The 21,860-nt window shown below is 43.8% G+C and overlaps 1 protein-coding gene across 1 annotated transcript in view; it reads left to right on the top strand.

The window, feature by feature from the left end:
* The window catches only part of ecel1 (endothelin converting enzyme-like 1), a 42,243-nt gene that overhangs the window by 18,479 nt on the left and 1,904 nt on the right, over positions 1 to 21,860 (top strand). The window contains exons 7-17 of the mRNA XM_030067946.1: positions 5,417 to 5,639; positions 7,880 to 7,978; positions 8,567 to 8,641; positions 10,316 to 10,419; positions 11,441 to 11,499; positions 15,066 to 15,117; positions 17,845 to 17,912; positions 18,491 to 18,615; positions 19,547 to 19,612; positions 20,375 to 20,470; positions 21,739 to 21,815. Of these exons, the coding sequence (XP_029923806.1) occupies positions 5,417 to 5,639; positions 7,880 to 7,978; positions 8,567 to 8,641; positions 10,316 to 10,419; positions 11,441 to 11,499; positions 15,066 to 15,117; positions 17,845 to 17,912; positions 18,491 to 18,615; positions 19,547 to 19,612; positions 20,375 to 20,470; positions 21,739 to 21,815 (1,044 nt within the window). The remainder of the gene's footprint in view (positions 1 to 5,416; positions 5,640 to 7,879; positions 7,979 to 8,566; positions 8,642 to 10,315; positions 10,420 to 11,440; positions 11,500 to 15,065; positions 15,118 to 17,844; positions 17,913 to 18,490; positions 18,616 to 19,546; positions 19,613 to 20,374; positions 20,471 to 21,738; positions 21,816 to 21,860) is intronic.

Genomic DNA, 21,860 nt, shown 5'->3' with positions numbered 1-21,860 from the left:
CTTCCCTTCTCCCGTCTTTGCGTCCTTCCTTCCCAACTTTACATGTTCCTTCCTTTCTTTCACTCTTCTGTCCCTGCTTCTTTCCTTCATCGTTCTATCCCCTCCCTCCTTTCATCCTTCATTCCTCCCCTCCTGCATAACCTGCTTTCTTCTCTCGCTTCCATTCTTTGCTGTGTCCTCTCTTTCCTATTTCCCTTTCCCTCATTTGTTCCTTCTCTTCCTTCTGTCCTCCCTTCCATTGTTTTTTTGTCCTTTCCATCCTCTGTCCCTCCTTCATTACTGCCTCCCACCCTCCTTCTGTTTGTCCCCTCCTTTCTTTCCATCCCTCCTCATCCCCTTCCTTCTTTCCTGTCTTACCTTTTCTCCCTTCCTTCCCACACTTTCATCCCTCCTTCCTTTTTTCGGCCTTTTTTCTTTGCTTCCTTCATCACTTGTACCTCCTTCCTTCCTGTCTTCGCTCTTCGTTTATCCCTCTACCTTCAACCCCTCCTTCATCCTTCTTTCATCCTTCCAGTGTCACAGTTCTTTCTTTCCTTCTTGCCTCTGCCCTTCCTTCCTTTCTTTTCCCCTTACCACCCCTCATCCATCCTTCCTCCCCTCCTTCGCTCCTTCCACCCCTCCCCTGTCCCTCTCTCCCTCCCTTCCTAGTTTCCGTCTTTATCACTCCAGTGTCCCATTGAAAGCCCAGATGTTATCATCCATCCTCCACCCCAGCTCCTCCTGCTCCTCCACCTCTCATTTTCCTTCCACCCTTCGTTTCCTCTCTCCTCCTCCCTCCCTGGCTCTCAGTGGGTGGAGGCCACAACTGGATCTATGCATCTCAATCAGTCACACCATCTCTCCATCCATCTATCTATCTATCTCTTCTCTCCTCCCTCCATCGGGGAGAATACCCCAAGTGCTAAGGGTTTATTGACAGTGTGGTAGTGTCTTCGATCTTTTCTTCATCGCTATTTCTCTCCGTCCCTCCCTTCTTCATTCCTCCATCCTTCATTGAATGTTTATCCGCCATACAGCGAGATAACTCTATTGACAAGAGCAGTGACTCCTCCATCCTCCATCCACCCGTCTCTTCATGCTCGCTCCATCTTTCTTCCCTTCCCTTCCTCCGTGAATATGAGTGTGTGTGTGTGTGTGTGTGTGTGTGTGTGTGTGTGTGTTTGTGCGTGTGTGCGAGTACAGTCCCCGCGCTCTGAGCCGAGATGACTGCAGCCAATCCCATTAGCCAGATGAGCAGGCCTCCAATGAAGGGGAAAGCATAATGACAACACCAGCGTCTCCCTCACACTCCTCCCTTACTGTCTCTCCCTCCGTCTGCTCCTTCCTTTCACCCATCGCTCAAGCTGCTCTCCAGGGTGTGTGCTTGTGTGTGTGTGTGTGTGTGTGTGTGTGGGAAGCTGATGTATGTGTGCTTTCCTGAGTGTATTTTGTCTGTTTGCAGTTGCAGAGCTCCTTTATTAGTGAGTGTGTGTAAGTGTGCATGCATGTTTGTCTTGCTCATTCATCCTGTGTGTGTGTGTGTGTGTGTGTGTGTACTCATGTATAGGTCAGTCGGTCAAGTGTCCACTTCTTGGGGTCTTCCCTTCTAAGAATGCACACACACTCCGTGAGCTCGATGGTTTTCTGTGTGTATGATGCGCAGGTTTGCACTCTGAAAGTTGTATACTAGTGTGTGTGTGTGTCTACTTTGTGTGTGGGCTTTGAGTGTGTGTGTACCCTTTAATACTTGTATGGGGTTAGAAGGGCCAGGGTGAATGTATGAGATATTGAGCCAACGCAGCATCAGTGTTGTCTTGCTCTGATTTGGCAAAAGCAGAGGATTGAGTCATTGGGCTCTAGTTTCCCGGCGCAGCGCGGGGTGGCGCAGTGAGGCGAACCCCGCGCAGAGCTAGTTTCGACCAGCGAAACAGCAGAGGCGGACAGGTTCCAAGTTTCGCAGACGGACTTGCGCGGAGATGGGAGTGGTGGCGCAGCGGGGGGAGGTGCCGACAGATTCGGCTTGGCGCAGTGACAGTTTTGTGCCAAAAGGCTTCGCCGAGGTGCGCCAAAAGCTCGCCATCTGAAACCACGTCTACTTTCCGCGCAAGGCGGAGCGGAGCCGGCGCAGTGGAAGTTTGGCTGGCTGGCGCACATCACCAAAACCTCACAATCAGCACAAACGGTGCCAATCTCCTTTGATCTGACATCAGCTGTGACGGGACAGTTGATATGGAGATGTGCTGATTGTGATCGTAGCATTGAATAGTGTTTTTTTCGGTATTTATTGCATCGTTCATGTGCCTGACATCCCGGAAGCCTGCCTGTGAGGTTTTGGTGACGTGTGCGCACTGCTCGCCGGTCTCCGCTCCGCGCCGGTCTCCTGGGCTCCGCTCCGCCTGCGGCAATAGACCTCCTTGTCAGCTGTGTAAACTTTCATTACGCCTTCGCGCAGCGCATTTTAAAGGCGAGGACAGGGGCTCATTTGATTGGTTAAATGTGAATCGGCTGTGTCAAACCCACTCCACGCCTTCTCTCCTCCCTTGCGCCGGTAGGAGGGACGGCGGAGAGTACTTGCGCCACCGAGAACGGCGTGCCAAACTTGGAAAATCCGCCTGGCCACACCCAGTTGGCGAAGCGCATCTGCGCTACGCCCCCGCCTCGCCTGGTCTGCGAAACTAGAGCCCATTATCTTCAGAGGTGTCAAACTGAAAAAACCTGGAATAAAACCTGCCTCAACCCACTGTGAAGAAATGCAAACCCTCTTAAAGTGTGTCCACATGCTGGTGAAATACCCCCATTTGTTCTTCCATGCTCTCCTCGGCCGCTAATCCACAATACTACATTTCTATCTCTCTGTTCACTTCCATAGAGCAGCAAAACAGTTCCAAAAATAACACTTTCAACACATAAATGACTGCAAAACAAAACAGATTATGGCAATTTGAAAAACAAATACCAGTTCCCAGTGTTTGAGGAAATTAAATGTCTCTTTTCTTGTTATTTTCATATTTGAACTGGACAGCAGATCTGTGACTTCCACGTTGTAGTCTTGCACCAGGAAGGAACAGCCTGATGGTACATTTACAAATAATTGTAATTACATGAAAACACCAGGACGTGTTTGTTATGTTGGCATAATCTGCTTTGTGCTTGCTTTTGGGACCGTTTTTGCTGCACTGAAGACGTGAATGGAGAGACAGACATACAGTATTTTGCAGCAGTTAATGAGGATATTTCAAAATGGCCAGGTAACTATACAACCCAACACTCTACCAAAGTTCAATTTTGCTTTAAAAGAATTTCATCCCACTGGGTTTCACTGGAGAGTTTGAACTTTAGATTCAGAGGCTTTTCCATCCTGGCAAGAATACATTTTCTTGAAATACTGGAATCAATCCTTCTAAGTTTTGGATTTATTTGGCTTAAAATTGTCTAATTTAATTAAAGCAGTGGCCCTCATGCAAAATCGGTTTCACCCCCTGTCAATTTGGTAACTATAGTGAAGTCTGGGATCGAGGAAGTCCCCTCTTTCACCTAAGGCCCATTACCTGTTGTAATGTGTTGATGCGGGGCAACGGGACAATGTCTTTTTACTTTTGTAACAAGGCCCATTAAAATCCGTTCGGCTAATGAGCCTTCACTCAGCTCTCCTGTGATTCAGACATACCACTTGATCTGTACACCAGCAGGCCCGTTCCTTTCATTTAGCTCCGCAGTGACTTTACGAAGCAGACAGAGAGAGACCAACACACACACACACACACAGACACACACACACACGCACACGCACACACGCTAAGTCAAGCAAAGCAGCCGCACCTGTTTACACACAGTGACTGGGAGGAAGGGTACAGATGTACAAGGACATTCATCTACCCTCCTCCTCGCCGCCTTTCTTCCTCTCGCTTTTTCTTATGTCAATTAAATTCACTTCAGAAGTGCTTTGTTGGCAGGACCCCGGGGTGCTGTTGCCAAGGCACTTTTGATTTAATATGCACCATGCAAAGGGAAATAAAAAAACACAGGAAAACAACAACAACAACATGCCTTGAGGTTCGCATGAAGCCTCGCAGTAGGAAAGGGGGGCATTTGTCCCTGCAGGGCAGAGAGGATGTGTGATGTGCGCCTCACTGTCTGGGGGGGGGAGAGGGTCGCCTTTCCTCCTCTTTGACTTTTTCATCACCCCGCCTCTGCTTGCCATGGTGAGTCACACTGTTTCCTGGTGGTTCCTCTCACCAAGGCAACATTTGTTTGCATTCATCGAAGTCGCTGCATTAGCAGAAGAGTTTGTTCAGGTCAGTGAAGGCAGCGAGCTGAAGAATCAGGCTGAGCTGCCTGATACACAGCTGACAGAAAACACGCTCTGTCGTCACAGCACTGAATACAAGACAGAAAACGTAGGCGAGCCTTGCCTAGTTGGTTTGTGGCTCTACCACATTATTTAATTAACAAATTTGTTAACATAAATGCAGCTAAAATGACCTGACACCATGGCGATAATTAAATTTGCCAGTTTTACCCTAAGCATCACCTGTCTGAGCTATAAGGCTGGTTAAGTGACAGCCGAATTACAGCTGTCTGACACCAGCTACAGTGAAATCTTGTGTCCAAAATCAAATGTTTGTCTTTATTCAAATCACCTGTGTAGATATCTTCCATTGAAGTAATTGAAATAATGTTAATGATTTTTGTTTTGTTGCAATGAAACTGTCATCAGAGTTATTTAATGAGTTCCCCAAAGATGGCTGCCAGTTGGCCCATTAACTCCCTGTACAATGTGAGGTCTGCTCAGGTCCATCTCCAAGTGTTGTACCATAGCAGAAGCCTTTCTCCTACATCATGAGCAAATGGCTCTACAAAGACCTTCTATGGTGCTGTTAAGAACTACTTAAAGTGGTCATTCAGATTCTTAGACGTGGTATTTGCTGAGCAATGTGAGTGTTATACATCCACCAAGTCTGGTCTGTGAACTCCTCCCTGTCACAAGAATGAGAACTTGTGCATCCTTCGAAACAATTTTCAGCTTTGTGTCGCTGCTCAAAAACATGTTGTTCTCTAGTCTGTGTATCTACTCCATTCATTCTGAAGCAGTGCACTCCCAGTGAAGCTCCTGTTCTTGGGAGTTAATGGACCAGACTTGGTGGATGTATTACACTCACATAGATCAAGAGTTACCACCATATGGGGTAAGAATCTGAACTATGGCTTTAGTATTTGGGAGACTGTCCCATTGTAGCTTACCTATTAACGCATGAGAACGTAGACACCTGTGTCTCTCTGGTTGATTCTAGTGCTCTTTACTAACTCTTTATTATATAATATGTTGTGTGAGTCTTGTCTTCCAGCAGCATCGATATCAGCCATGAAAAAAACAAAGACAACTCAAGATGAAAGACAAAGCCACTTACACGTCTCTCCTCTTCCCTTCCCTTCCCAGGGTCCTTCATAACTACATGCTGTGGCGCATCGTGGCGGCGCTCAGCGAGCATCTGTCCACCGCCTTCCGCAGCACCATCCATGAGTTTTCTCGAGAGATCGACGGCACCGAGCGGCAGCTGGAGCTGGGCAGGCTCTGCCTCACCCAGGCCAACAAACACTTTGGCATGGCTCTGGGCGCCCTGTTCGTCCAGCAGCACTTCTCCTCACAGAGCAAGGCCAAGGTCTGTGGGTGAGGGAGGGAGGGAGGGAGAGAGAGAGAGAGGGAGAGAGGGAGGGATTGGATATGTTGCTTTATAGGTGGACGAGTGAGTGCATAGTTGATGAAAGATTGGATTTCCTTTGGTGCCAGTTTTCAAAGGAGACAGCCTGGTTGTATATTATTGTCCTTATATATTACACAGCAGCCATGATTCTGTCTGACTGACCAGCAAATTTGAGTGAACTTTTGGAATGTCACCAGAAAATAAAATGAGAATTACAGTAGCAATGGTTTACATCAGCCGGTTGAAACGAATAAATCAATTTCCCTAACATATAACCAAAGCAGAAAGAAAGACTACTTCCACCAGAGAAACGTAGTCTTTCAAAAACCAAGACATGCACTTGGTAAGATTCAGTATATATCTGTATAGTGTGTACAAGAGTTCTTAAAATTGTGATGGACAGATATTTCCAAGACTATCACAGATTTTGTAAATGCCAAGGCTATCATTATTTATTTAACATGTGTTACTTTTTTCAACTGGAGAAAACATATTTATGCAGGATTGGGGAACTTTTATTATTTTTTGGCATTTCCATTCTCTAATTTAATGAACCATACATCAAATCAAAATACTTGGACAGAAGCCCAGCCTCAAGACAGAAAAGGGAAAAAAAGCACACAGCTGACCTTGGCCCACGAGTGAGGCCATAAGAAAGATTTATACATGACACTGCTCCATGGAATCACTTCAAATAGGCTAGTTTTTACTGATATTTCTCCATGGAGAGTTAAGATGTATGGTGTAGATTTTCTTTATCCCCCTTTCTTTTGTGGTTCATCATTTTCTTTGGCTCTTGGAGAGGTTGTCTTTTTTTATGGTTTGATGATTTTGATCGAGTCAGTGCTCTGGGATTTGGGAATTCCAGTTATGTCAATCAAAAAAACTCTTTCTCTACCTTTCGTCCACTGCTTTTTTTTACTCCCCAGTTTTGTTCTTTGCCTAGATCACTCGTTTTCAAACCTTTCACCTCTTCCCTTCCATCACCTTTGGTCCTTCTTTCTCCCATCTTAAGCCTCCCTCATCTCTTCCTCTCATCCTTTTTTTTTTTCTCTGTGTATTTTTTTCCTCAGTCTCATGTCCACTCCAGGATATGGGGATATGATTTCCAATGGGATTTCTAACCCCTGTGACCCCGTGCGCCTGCTTTAAGCCCTTCATCATCTCCCCTTCACACACTCTTCTTCTCTTACTCTCCCAGTCCACTTCGATCCCTCCGTCTTCCACGATGACCTTGTTTCTTTTCTTGCCAAGTTTTAAATCCCCTGTTCTACCAAAGTTGGGACTATAAAATGTAAGTCTGATAGAAGCGGATAGGTATTGAGCACTAATTACTCTGTCTGTACCTTAATTGGAACTTAAGTTCCCAAGTTCCTGAAGTTCCAATTAAAATACTAATAAGTGTAAATTTCAGTAACGCTTCGAGCTAATGGAGCCTTTCTGATTTATAAAAGGACAGACAAGCGGGGGCTTCTAAAATAGGAAATATGCTCCGCGTCTATCCGTCTCCCTGTCCCTGTCTTTTGCATTCCCACTCTTGGCAATGCTACCTTTTTTAAGCAGACTTTGACTTTCTTGAGGATTTTCTTATGGCAACCTGGCCAAATGAGAGGCTTCTGCTTCCTGGAATACAAATATTGTTTTGAAACCCCCAAAAGAATTATTTTTTTGGCTTTCAAAAAGCATACAGCAGTGAAAATGATCAACCTAGGTAGCTCCCTAAGCATGGTACTAATAGTTTCATAATGGACTTCCTGAGAGAATCCCTTTTCTATTATCCTGAGACGACCACGAGGCATTTTCTCTTTCTCTCTCTCTCTCTCTCTCTCTCTCTCTCTCTCTCTCTCTCTCTCTCTCTCTCTCTCTCTCTCTCTTCGGTTCCCAAGTGCACAAGGTGGTTAGTCCACTGGTATATTGTGATTCAGGAATCATCTATTTGACATAGCCTTATGCCACATTCAAACCATGTTGGACTTGCTTTCATTCCAAGTTACCAAAAAAACATCCATGAGGCTTATAGTGTTAATTCCTCTCCAAGTAGGGCATGTGGGAATTTCTTACAGGGTTTGATATCTCTCAAAGTTGCCAATGTTGGTAGTGCAAGATGATAAAAATACAGAATTCAGCTTAGATGTGGCTGCTCTGATGTGTTCTGATATGACGTGAACACAACGTTAACCCTGCGCTCCCGCCCCCAGGTACAGGAGCTGGTGGAGGACATAAAGCATTCCCTGGACATCCGGCTGCAGGAGTTGGACTGGATGGACGACGCTACCAAGGAGGCTGCCAGAGCCAAGGTTTGCAGCTCTGCCTCTGCACCACATACATGACTCACTGCCAGATCCGATTAATAATTGAAAAGGATTAGATTATTTTTTTCCCCACAATTCTTTTCTTTACGGGGATGATTGATTACTTGGTTAGATGAAAGTCTGTGATAGAATACATCAAGGGCTTGACATTGAGAGCTGAGGATTGTCTAATCCGGATCGCTCTCTGGTGCTGGTTTAGGGTCTGCGCTGGGAGATATCTCTTATAATATTGTTACAGTCTGAAGTTATAATCCTTTTAGAGGGCCATGCTGAATATAAAGTGCTCCACTGTAATCCTATTACACTGGTTTGCTTGATTAGTTGATCTTGTGTGTGTGTGTGTATGTGTGTCTTTGGATGGTTGCAAGCATGGGTATGTGTACATATGTCAGCACATGTGAGTGTAGATGGGGGTTTGTTACTCTGCGTGCACGAGGGCTGGTGTTACATGTGGGTGCAAAGGTTGAGATGTGTCCCTGTCTACACAAATGCACACTTTACGATGTGTGCTGGTGTTATGCTAACCTTTCTGCTGCGTTGCCTCTCATCCACTTTCTCTCATCTCTCCTCCAGCTGCAGCACATGATGGTGATGACAGGCTATCCAGATTTCCTGCTCAAACCTGAGCTCATAGATCAAGAGTACGGGGTGAGTCATAAACCCCCTATTTCCCTCTGTACTGTCCTCTCACAACCCCACTCCACACTCCACACACACACACACACACACACACACAAGCACTGGCAGATCACACACAGAAAATCCATTTCCCGCTGTCTCTCGGTGTCTCTGTCTCTAAACCTCCCTTTCACCTGGCATTACAGTGTGTCCTGGGTGATTGGATTGTATTCAGATGGAAAAGTACATCAAATGCAGGTGTAAATGCACTGATGATGCAGTAAAGATCTAGACGCCCAAACCAGCTCTTATTCCCACACAGTAACTAAATACACAGCAGAAAACTTAAACGGCCTTCCCAGTGATTCTGCATGTTTAGCATTATATATACAAAATGTCTATACTTGATGTTTCTGCTAATCTTTTCCCCAAAGCAAGCAGTGGTATTTTAGAACTCCAATATATTTTTCCTCCCTTTTTTCCAGCCGTTGGTTTCCCTTTGTTCCGCTAAGACATAAAAATGAACTTTCACAGACGTAAAACTTGATTCAAAGTAGTATTCCACCATAATAAAGTTGTCCACATTAGTTTTCCTAAAAGCAGCAGCACAGTTGTGTTTTGATGACTTCAAATTTTGCAGAGTGAAACGATCTCTCCACTGGAAAATAATCCCTGGGGAAACGTTTGCTTTACACAGCCAGTTATCAGTGCTGTGGTTTATGAATGGCTATGGCTGTAAGACGCAGAAGCAGAACATTGTAAGGTGGATGTTTCAATCAAAATTGAAACTTGAAAACCAGTGGATTTTGATGGTATGCTGTAAAAATTTCGTAGCAGCCCTCTTCAAAGCAAGTTGAGTAAATTAAGCTCATTTCTTCAGAGGGAGGACTATAAAATTACTCATAACACCATCATCCAAGTCTTCTGAAGCCAAATGACTGCACTGTGGGTCCAAAAGTCCAATATGTATCAAATTATCTCCTACATTTCTCCCACCCTTCCTCATTCTTGTACAAGCGTTTTGCCGCCTTCGTGCGCTCCTCTTCAGCTTGTTTTTTTGGAGTTTAAATACATCACATCTCACATTTGCAAGTACTTTCCAGCCAGAAATAATGAAATGCACCCCGAAACAAAAGTAGCCATTTGCTGATGCGGTGAAACAAAGTGGCATTTACGAGGAAGCATAATGAAGAGGAGAATATGCACACCAATTTATTTGCTAAACGTTACATATGCATGACACCTAAAAGTTAAACAGAGTGAGAAGGTCAGCCGTTGGCATCCTGGGTTTGATGTAAATACTTTATTGGGTCTTTGAAGCGTTATTCCAGCATTTATGATTGAGCTGAAATTGTAAGTGTTGGATACTTCCTCAATGGTTGAATAAGAATTAAAATGGCTATATTCTGTTATCTTTTAGGAACTTTAACTTTGGATAGGAAGCACCCAGGAGCTCGGTTGGGACTGACTCACATTTTCTTGGGATTTAGAATTCTGGAGATACTAAAATTATGCACTTAAGCCATATGGTTGTGTAAAGGCTGTTTTTAGGGACGTTTTAGGGAAAAAATGGTTCAGTGTTGATTTTATTTGTGGTTTCCTGCATGGGTTAAAGTGAACTTTACACAGATTCATAACGTGAGGCAAGAAGCTGCAAGATGATCGCCCATGCCTTTTGTCTAAAGTCTCCGCCTGTCTCTGCAGTTTGACGTGGATGAGAAGACCTACTTCAAGAACATCCTCAACAGCATCGAGTTCAACATCAAGCTGTCCGTCAAGAAGATCCACAAAGAGGTGGACAAGACGGCGTGAGTCTGCTCGCTGCATCCACTCTCATCACCACTGGGTGATGATTCACATGACACAACCTCGCTGCCTGTTTTGGTTTTTCTGACACGTCGAGCCAAGCAATTAAATAAGGTTAATATATTTAGAATCCAATTTCAGCTCCGTTGGCGGAGGCATATACAGGGCGCTGGAGCTACAGCACTGTGGAGCGTTCGTCTCTCTGTTTCGAATGTACTTGACATGTCAAACATGCGTTCCAATCTGTCTCTTTCTGACTTGTCATATCCGTCGCTGAAACACTAAACCAGCAACAGACACCAAGTCAACATGCACAGCGGGAGAAAATGCGCAACTTATCTAGAGCAGCCAGACTCCAGACAAGTGCCACAGGAGATGCAATTCATTTCTTATACAGTATTAGCTGATGGGAGTGCATCTCTGCTGTCAAAAGACATCACTTTCACATTAGTATTCCAAGGTGTTCAAAACAGCTGTATCATTAGTCCACACACTCAACGCCCTGAAGAGTTAAATCACGTATTCCCCTTTTATCACCAAAATGTGATCCTTTCATTATTCACTCTGTCTGGTCTGCAGAGGGAAAAAAAAGACACACACACACACATACACACACTCTTCTTCCTTACTCCATCCTTCTATTTGTCTCTCTCCATCTCTGCGCTGTCCATGCGGAGCCATCAGTCTTTCACTCCTAGAACAAGGGCATCTCGCACTTTCAAAGTTACTCATTTGGGAGATTCTCAGCCAATCGATGAGTCTGGCTTTAAGTGGATTACCATAAAGGAACTGTCCGTGTTTTCATATGCAGAGAGGAACTTGGGCCGTGGGACCACACACATCGAATATTTCTCAACTGGGGCCTGGGGGAGGAGGGCACGTTTGAGAGAGATACATATAGGTACTTGCGATGCTGTTCAGGATCGGGGTGTGTTATGCTGAGGTGTATGTAGCAGGAAGATGGATGTGTGTGTGAGTGGCTCTCGCTTTAAACACCCTGTCTGACATTGTGTTTCTCTTCAGGTGGCTTCTTCCCCCTCAGGCCCTTAATGCCTACTACCTCCCTAACAAGAACCAAATGGGTGAGTGCATCGGCGATCATTGTACACACTGATACTCTGTGTCTTCCCCCCCCCCCATACACCCACCTCCAACAGCACTCACACACACACATATAAACACACGGCCGTTCCCCATCGCCATTCAGAACCACGACACGCACTCGTGCTATTCGTTACACGCAATTACACCATGTCTGCATCTGTTTTTGACAAGTCAAACGCGACGGCCTTTTAAAAAACAGCAGCCCGACTCCTCATATCATATTCCCTCTCATCACTCACTCCCTGCTTCTATCTCCACCTCACATACTTAATATCACCCTGCAGGAGCAACAAGCAGCAACACCTTCCCATACACGGGCTTTAAACAAATCTATGTCATCCCTCCCTCTCTCTCCACCTCCTCCTGGTCTCGGTCTGCTCTCTGTCTGCCTGTTGGATGTAATCTCTTGGAGAAAAATCAATGGCGAGTTCGCGAGCTGACGGCAGAGGACAGCAGGAGGCAGGCAAATACAGTCATCGTGGCCCTCCGGATCATTTTTCATGTCTCTCTCACTTCACCCAAGCCATGCAGTTCCTCACTCTTGCCCTTTGCCCTGTAGATTCATTTTCCTCGATGTTTGAATTTTTTTTTTTTTTTTTTTTTTTTTTTTTTTTTGCTGCACTCTCATTATCTTCTCTTCTCTCGTCTCTTTCATTCTTGGTGTCATTATCTGGTTATCTGGACTGATAGAGAAAGAAGAGTGTCCAGGTGGAATATGGCCTGAGTGTCCCAACGTTACCTTTTTGATTCACTAGTGAATTAAAAACAAAAGTAGAAGTACTGGATATCTCTCTACCTGTTGTGTGTGGAGCGCTCAGTAAAGGGACAAGAGCAGGGTTTTAATTTAAAACTTGCTCACTCATTTATACAATGGATCTATTTTTGTCTTGGTCTTCATTTTTTTTTCTTTATCAGTCCTCGCAGTCCTCACTTCTGCTATGTGTCACCACAGGGGAATAACGTTAACTTTCTCTTTGCGCCGAGCTAATTAACCATCCAGACAGCAGAGAAACAGAGGCTCCCATGCTCCCTCTTTGCTTAATGCAGCGTAACAGGCAGCCAATCAGGATCTTGTTTGTTACAGAGCCATTGATTTGTTTTGATTCGATGGGCTCACGGTCAGAGAATGCACGGTGGCCAGCAGGGACAATCTCTGACAACAAGAAAACACCAAAGACTTTATATAACCGAGGCATTCAAATGTTAGCGTCTCCAGAAGTTTCTGGCTAGTGTGGCACTTATTGATTTATCCACCAAAGACAAATTTTACCTGCGTTTGGCGCTTGGCAGGTGGTATTTTCAGACCCTGCCTGTCACTTACTATCCTGTCATTTTGCACAATAGCCAGGAGAGACAGAGGATGCCAGTGTTTTCCAGACTTTTCGATCATTTGGTATGAAACACGTCTTTGTATTTTTTCACGTCATTGAACTCTCTCCCAATCCTCCTCAAGGCCATGAAACCAGGCTGCAAACAGCTACGTGGCTCGTAATATAAGTCCCAATCTGCCGTCGCTGTACAGTGTCCCCACCGGCCCATTCATTGCCCCAGCTTTCTTAATTTGTTTTGTATACATTGGGATGTGGCTGGGGTGTGTGTGTGTGTGTGTGTGTGTGTGCCAGCTGAGGAGTACTGGAAACTGGCCAGACGGCTTGTGCATGCCAATTATTTTTGGCTAACTAGGGCTGCCAACTGCTGTAGCTGCTTCACTCAGCATCAACTAACCATACATTTGCCTTTAAGGTTAACTAGCACGGGCTTGCCACCACTGCTGTCCTGCTGGCTAGGGGAACGCAAGTAGGAGGAGAATGTGGTTTGTGTATTTTGGCCAGTGGGTGGCGCTAGAGGAAAGTTCACAAGGTCACAAAACAGGGTTCATCCAATAGATTTCCAGATACGTTACCTTGGAATTAAGTTTGAACAGACAGACAGATGGACTGACACAGCCCCACCTGCCAGGAAGGGCAAAAACTAATTGCTCTACAATTTGGCAATTTGACAATGAAAATAATATTACATTGCCACCTCTCCTGACATCCTCTGATGGAGCCATCTCCAATAACTATGTTCACACAGCAGGTTCTCAAATCTGATGGTTTAAGCCCAATGTCTGCACTGCACACATGTGAGCAGATTGGATTTGTGTTTTCTAGCAGAGCATTTCTTTGTTGTCATATATGCACTGGTCGGCAATCAGAAAATGCAGGTGTCAATGTTGATAGAACCCATTATTAATAATCAAAGCAATTACAACCAATCGTAATCAAATACAACACATTGCTGAGCATTTGAAACCTCTAAAGTGTATTAAAAGAGCTCAGGCCTTGAATTGCAGCTTCACATGAATTGCCAAGACAAAGCAGTGCTACTTCTGTCAGAATAATGAGACAGCGCCCAGGAACTTCTGGGTAAATCAAACTCTTAAAAGCTCCATGTTTAGTTTTTTTAACATTGAAAATTTTATCGATTATTTTGTTGAATTTCACTCAAAGAACCTCAGTCGATTTGGCACATCAGCCTTCAGGGGACGGCTCTATATGCGACGCAGCTTTCTTTACAGAGAATACACGTCTATGTGGTGCTCTGAATGCAACAGGCAGAAGCATGCTGTCCTAACTTTTAACTGCTCCTCACATGTTGTCAGCTTCAAGCCGTGGTGCAGCCCGCGTCACGCTTTAGGCAGTGCCAGAGATGGAGGAGGCTGAATTTTCACAACTCTCCATGTTTGTTCCTCAAGGTTAAAAAAGCATTGCAAGCGGGGAAAACAACTTTGAATCCAATCACAATGGTAAAACTGAGTGCACAAATGCTTTTGGTTTTTTGCTCATATGAGAAAAAAAATGTGTGACTCATGATGGATATGCCAAAAAAATCATATTTGCAGGCAGCCTCAAAGCAAATAGCAGACCATAAGAATTGTGGTCCTCGCTCAGTCACAAGAGACCCAGCTGCTCTGAAAAGTGATGGTGGATTGTGGTTTTAAACCTGCATCAGGCAGCTTTGCAACTTGTTTCAGGAGGAGCAGAGGGCAGAGGGCGTCCTTGAATTTTTAAAGGTTGGACAAACTTCATTCGCCAGAGATCATGTGATATGATGTCAGCAAACATCACACTCCTCATAAGTTAATGTCTTTTTCTTGCGGTGTGGTGGAGGAGATGACTTTTTATTTATTTAATTTAAACCTTTATTTTACCAGGCAAAAATTGCTTGAGATAAAAAATCTATTTCAAACTTCAGTTTTGTTTTGTCACTGCGTGTCAGTGCAGAAATGACCATACCCGACATGAGCCTGTCAGCTGGACCAATAGAGGGAATGGGCCACAGATGAGATTGGTGCATTTCTACATCTTGCCTAGTGCAATTTTAAGAACTCTGTTTTTCTGCTTCTCAGAGACTCTTTCTCCCTCCCTGAAAACGGCAATAAAAGTTTTTTATTTTATTTACTTATTTATATATTTTGTGCGAGTGCTATATGTTAAAGTTATAGGTTGCAGAAGTATCTGGACCTTAACTCTACCCTCATGTGTTTGCAACTTTTTTACAGTCTTTCCCGCCGGCATCCTTCAGCCCACTCTCTACGACCCTGAATTCCCACAGTGAGTAGCTTTCCTTTGTCCTCGTCCTCTCCCGCCGCCGTCCACAGAGAAACATTCTCCAACACGCAGCAGCTGTGAGGCCACAACAACAACAGTCATTAAGCGCTATGCAAGTCTGGCAACACTTTGTTTCACTGAAGTCCCAATACACCTGATTAAACCAATTAACTACCCACCAAGAGCTCAATTACTGAACAAGGTCTTGCTAATGAAACAAGTGTCATTGAGAGGTCTCTTCCCTAAATTTGAGAGCATTGAGTAATTTGAGTGTGAATGAATGTAGCTGGAATCCCTGTCTGGCTGTTGTTGATTATTTCAGCAGTTCTCAGGTCCACAGGGACGCTGAAGTAAGCTCCTTTATTTGAATCAAACGCCAAAAAAGGAAAAAAAAGAAAAAAAAAATCACGCATGACTTTAAATTAATGATAAATGCTCATTAAAACGCACACTGTTTCCTCTTCAATCATTCATTTTGGCCAGAAGCTCTTTGTGTTTCGATGGGCTTTCAAGGCTGATACCCACACAGATATTCAATATCTTTTCACTGATATTTGGTGCTGTTATTAAATATCTTTCAATTTAACTGATTTCCATGCCAACAAAAAAGTGGAAGATTTTGCTCCCTCAGATTTCCCTGCTTGTCATGGCAGAAAAACTTTGTAAAAATTCACCATGCAACGCTTAAGCTCTCCACTTAAACTCAAGATGACGTGTAACAACAATAATGAGCATAATCATAACATATACATATACTGCATGCTGGTGTGGCATTGGATCAAAATTTGCCAATCAATTAAGGGTTAACGATTTCCTGCAGGTAACCAGTGTTGAACTGATCAATTCTACAGTAAATATATGAGTCAAATTATATAATGTCCATCATATCAGACACGGCTGACTGTGGCTAACTGATATCCAGTAAGGATAACAATAATTAGTGATAATGATATTCAATAATAATAAATAAAATGATAATACTGGTGTAATTTATCAGTTGACCAATACATCAATCGAACCATATTCCTATTTTTTGTGAAATAACTGTAAGTCTGACTCTTGGGTGATTCTTTAGTTTCATTAGATGTGCAGCAGTGTTGCTGAGTTGATCAGCAGCACGATCAGCACACTCCCAGCTCAACTTAAACAATTAATCCACTGAGGATGATACCCGCTGTTGTCAGTTTGAGCGCTGGCAAGGTTATGGTATACAATCTCAGTGCAATTTCCTACATTCACAACAAAACCTCCAAACATGCACACACACACAAAAACACACATCAATAAACCACCTCTTCCCAAATATGAGATAATTAAACCTAGCAGTCCGTGTACCCAACATTAGCCAACACTTCTGCGTCTTCATTAGAGGTGATCACTGCTCTACTCTAACTCTTGCCGTGCATACTGATCAATATTAATGATTGCACTTAAGTCTGCGTGTGTGTGTGTGTGTGTGTGTGTGTGTGTATGTGTGCATGTGTATGTGTGTGTGTGTGTGTGTGTGTGCGCTGCTTAGGAGCCTTTGGCTATGTGTGTACCTGTCCCCTTGAAGTTATTACTGCGCTAGCCCTAACCTCCCATAAACTCTCTCGCTCCTGCTCTCTACCCCCTCCTCTCTCTCTCTCTCTCTCTCTCACTCTCACTCTCTCACACACACACACATATACACACACAACTCTCTGCTATCACGTTGGGTATAATGAAGCTTCAATCAGCCAGTTAGTTTAGAGAGTGAGTCGGAGCTGGTGTGAGGCAGTGTATCGACTAGCTGTCAGAAAGTCATTTTCAGACGTAGCCATGTGAATAGCCCCGGGGCTGCCCTCTCATCACTCTCCATATCTGCATGGCCCGCATAGGCAACACTGCCTCAGCCCAGGGTCAAGGAGAGGTGGACCAACCCGCTGCTTTCAGGCAGGGGAGGGGACTGAGGTTGAAACCAGTGGGGATCTGCTGTGGTCCCTGTGGAAAGGGAGACAGACGCAGGTGGCAGCCAACACGGTGCACAGAACATAAGGAAGCCCGGGGGTTGTGTTGTGATACAGAGGGCCAAACTGTGCATCGAGTTAGGCAATATTCACACTGCAGCCAAAAAAGTCCCAGTTCAGATTTTTTTTTCTCCCCTCACTCATAACCACTGATCTGATGTTTTCTAATCAGTGTGAGCAAGTTCTACTTTGTAGCACATGTGGTGCACAATCAGATCTCAAGGCATGAGACCTGCGTAACTCTTGTAATTCATCACTCAGATCAAAATTTGTTGTGATGCCTGACAATAAGTAATCCTATAACGTCCATCTGAGGCAGCTGCCATGATCTTGTTGCCTACAGCAGCTTGGCTGAGCCAGCGCTAGTCAAAGTGCTCAGCAGACCTCCACCAGCACAATGCAGCTCTCAAGACATGCCTGTTTTGCATGTTGGATAGTCACCAAATGTTACTGTACTCTACTTACATGCATTTTTATGTGAATCCACGCCCATAGCCACACCACCCTTTTGCCAATCAGTATGAAAAATTGAGCAACCTATCGCCAAGTTTGATGCAGGTCTGCTCATAACTTTTGAGAAATCCTGCTAACAAACAAACAGAGAAACCAGAAGGTATAAAAACATAACCCTCTGTCCAGCTCTGTAGTGAGACCTCTAACAGCTGTATTTAAGTCATATTAAAGCCCTAAGTTTAGGTAAATGCAGCATGGTTTCAGTGATCCATCTCTCTCCTGTTACTAGGTCTCTGAACTACGGGGGAATAGGAGCTATCATCGGTCATGAGCTGACACATGGATATGATGACTGGGGTAAGAATGACAACCTCTTTATCTATGCTTATTAATGCTTTTATGCAAGTTTTATGCAATTCAAAGACATTAGCAACACAGTTCTAATATGGATTTGTACTCCCTTTAAGTTAAAAAAAAAAAAAAAGATCCTCTATCTTTTCATGTGCAGAACGTCATCTACAAAAGTTCCTCTGCAAAAAGTCTCCACCTTTTCATCTACGTCTTTACCATCGCAATTAAAAGGATGCTTTAATAGCTGGAGTAAATAATGGATCATACTGTAGCTTTCATCTGGACCTGCATTCAGTCTGTTTCATGGAAAAGATTGAGTGTTCCTAATGTTTTTCATAGATTTTTAAGCAAGTTGTATGATGCAATGCAACTGTGCAGAGTTTATTATTTTAAGACACAATCTCTAACTTCCACTTCAAGTCAAAAGCGCTGCCCTAAAAGTTATGTGCCAATTATTCTCCAAATATTTGCTGGACAGCTCTTTGGACTGTGAGGGAAAGTTGCAGATTGTGCTGTATAAATGCTAACGCTGCCCCCTGCCCTCTTGCCCCTCATCTTAGTGATGCAATGGTTCATGTCCCTAGGGGGCCAGTACGACCGCCATGGCAATCTCAAACAGTGGTGGACGGAAGACTCCTACAGAAAGTTCCAGAAGAAGGCCGAGTGCATCGTCAAGCTCTATGATAACTTCACTGTGTATAACCAGAGGGTGGGTTTGCACATGTACTGCACACACCACAGGGTTCAACCAAAACATTGGCCTGTTTTAACATCAGATCTGGTTCAGTCAGTGTCATTCACCTTTGACTAATGTGATGCAGTTTGATTATATATTTATTACAGAACTGATCAATACTACACTAGTTATCTGTAAAAACAGATTACGTCTATGTTGGATGGAGAAAATTGTTGAGTTTTAGTGTCTTATAAGGGTCTAAAATGCTGTTGCACCCCGAGAAGAATGAAAATCTGAGGAAGCTCTTGGGAAAAGACTTGGGGATTCTTCTCCCCCAGAAAACAGTCAGTTTTAAAAAATATTTTTAAGAACAGCTACTTCACCCAAAACTATATAATTTGCATCATCCAATCATGCTGAGCTGTCTTGAATGCGTGATGAAAAAACTTTTACTTGCATGCTTCAAGGAGAACAAAGGCTCCAATAAGCAGCGACTGAATGCTACGTGGGCTTCACTGACACATCTAGGAAGTGGTTTACTCTGCAATGTTGCATTAAAAATACATTGGACCAGGACGCAATGAGAATACCAACAGAGAATCAAGACCTGGATTACATTGTACGAAGAGTTTGGGAAACTGAAACTGATATTTTCAAATCCTTTTTGCTGCTGTTTTTTTTTTTTTTTTTTTTTTTTGAAGTGGCTGGTCAACTCCATTCAAACAGAAATGCTTAATACATTTTGGAAGCTTTGTACTCCTTGAGACATGGGATTGAAACTGATTTTGTTGAACAGTCAAGACAATCTGGGTTGAGTACAAGATACAAAAGATCTAGTTTTTGGGTGGAGTATTCCTTTAATGTTGCCACAAAACACTGGCTATTGCCTATCTCAGGAAGGAGAGGCCTTCAACACAAACTGATGGTGTTTTAGAAGTTTTGGTTATCGTTCCTCTGCTCCCAGGTGAATGGGCGTCTGACGCTGGGTGAGAACATAGCGGACATGGGAGGGCTAAAGCTGTCCTACTACGTAAGTAACAGGGACCATCACCACTCAAATGTCACTCCAATATCTGTTTTTTAACACTTTGGAGAGAATTGTTTGACTCTGCATCCTGTTTCATTCCACTGTCTCCCAAGTGTCCTTGTGTCCATCATCAGCTTCTTTCATATCTGTGTTTCTTTATTCTGTTTTTCAGTTCAAACCACTCAGCCCTATTAGCGTGCGAGGACAGAACATTACTGCCAAAAGCATCAATGTGAAAGATAGACATTTTTACTTGGAATCCCGTTCTCTGCCTCTGTCATTGTGTGTTTGACAGTAGAGTATCTTGGATGCTGCACGTTCAGTCCCTTTATTCAGGCTCGAACAGTCTATGTGGAAGTTATCAGTGTTTGGCAGAAGCCGAAATACAAAGCGAATGAATGAATCCATTAAAATGAATCCACTGAAACTACAACAGCAGCATCATGTAGCATGTGAATAATGCCTAACAGTTACACTGGCTTACGTCTTTGAAGTAAATGCCGCTACTTTCACTGGATTGTCACTCATTTATGAAGTTATAATTGATGCTGCAGTAGTTTCACATTTTGGGGATTTGTCCAATTTAATTTGGAAGTTCTTGCCTGTTTTGGTTTCAGATTTATTGTAGATCTTAGTTACGCTTCGGTAAAATGATTCTCTTAGAGTTTGGTTGTTTGGGCATGAGGTGAATGAGTGTAGTTCTGTTTGTAACTCCTGTTTTTCACTTTTCACTCGCTCCACCTGCCTTTCTCCCTCTCTATCCAGGCGTATCAGAAGTGGGTAAGGGAACATGGTCCGGAGAGGCCCCTGCCTGGGCTCAAATACACTCATGAACAGCTCCTCTTCATTGCCTTCGCACAGGTACCTAAACCTCTCAGAAATGGATGCACTGATGCAATGTGATAGCAAGTGATGTAAAATCATGCATATGTGAGAAAATGATTTTGAAACTGCATTTCAAAGAGGGTGTGACCAGTTTTGACCCACTTACAGTTTTGGCCATGGTTACTTTTAACACTAATTACCTCTGGCAACGAGGTAGTGTGTCTGTCTGTCCGTTTGTCTGTTACCAAGATATCTCAAAAAGTTGTGAATGGGTTTATAAGAATCTTTGTAGAGACATCGGTCCTGGGCCAGAGAAGAGTTGATTAACTTTCACGCTGTTTAATAAGTCATATCTGGTCATGTAACACCTTGTTTGAAGCTTGAGAACTTCTGAAATAGATAGGTGCCAGACATCTCCAACAGCTCCAATCCAGGTATTCTTGGTATCTATCTTCTCAGGAGTGCTCAAGTAATCAAGCTAATACTATGTTTTAATCCATCCTTTTGTTCACTTATGACGCATGCTCTAAGCAAGTAACTTAAGGTTAAAGGCTTGGGAAAACCATGAGCCCTCCATAGGGTTTCTATGTGGCAGTACAGGCAGTCAGGACAGAGAATTAATGCAACACATCTAGACGGCAATCTAACTTCTCTCCATCATAAAGCCAGCGAGCTCTCGCACAGGATCATGTGCAGAGGGAGGTTCTGAAGCCACTCAGCCGAAAGCGGTCAAGTCACCCAGACGGCTCGCTGCCCGACAGAGAAAAGGCTTCGAGCCAAGAGGAGAAGTGATTGGTGGATGTTGATAACGAAAAGTATCTCAGTGTAACAAGAAGAAGAGGAGACCATGGCCGTCAGGCAGGATCTGATTATTTTAAAGGCTCAGTTTTTTCTGGAAGTTTGATGCGTTCATGGTTCAGCATCCAAATTGTCTGTGAGCACGTTAGGCGGTGGATTCAGCTATTTTTAGAAATCATGTCGGTGCCGTTTGTATTAACAGTTTTATTAAATTTTAAAGATGATGAGTGATCTTGACAGAAACTGCATCAATCAGGTTCAAGGTGGCAATTCTTGAGCACGCCAGGCTCATCTGTTTGTGTGAGGACAAGCTACATAAACATGGTTTCATTTGTTTCTTTTCTCTTAGCGTTTTGTAAAGAAGTAGCAGCAGTTTCTTGTCAATTTTTTTGTCCAGGTGATTGCACAGCAGCTTTTTCCCATTTCCAAGTTTTCTATGAATGTGACACAAAATCTGATCTGCCTCTACTGGGAATATTTTTGAGTGGTCTCTGTTGTGTTTGCAGAACTGGTGTATGAAGAGAAGATCTCAGTCCATCTACCTGCAGTTGCTAACTGACAAGCATGCACCTGAACATTACAGGTACACACACACACACACACACACACACACACAGAGAGAGAGAGA

This window comes from Myripristis murdjan, chromosome 13 (assembly GCF_902150065.1).
Source record: "Myripristis murdjan chromosome 13, fMyrMur1.1, whole genome shotgun sequence".
Lineage (NCBI taxonomy): Eukaryota > Metazoa > Chordata > Actinopteri > Holocentriformes > Holocentridae > Myripristis > Myripristis murdjan.
This window is presented reverse-complemented; position numbering and strand designations above follow the sequence as displayed.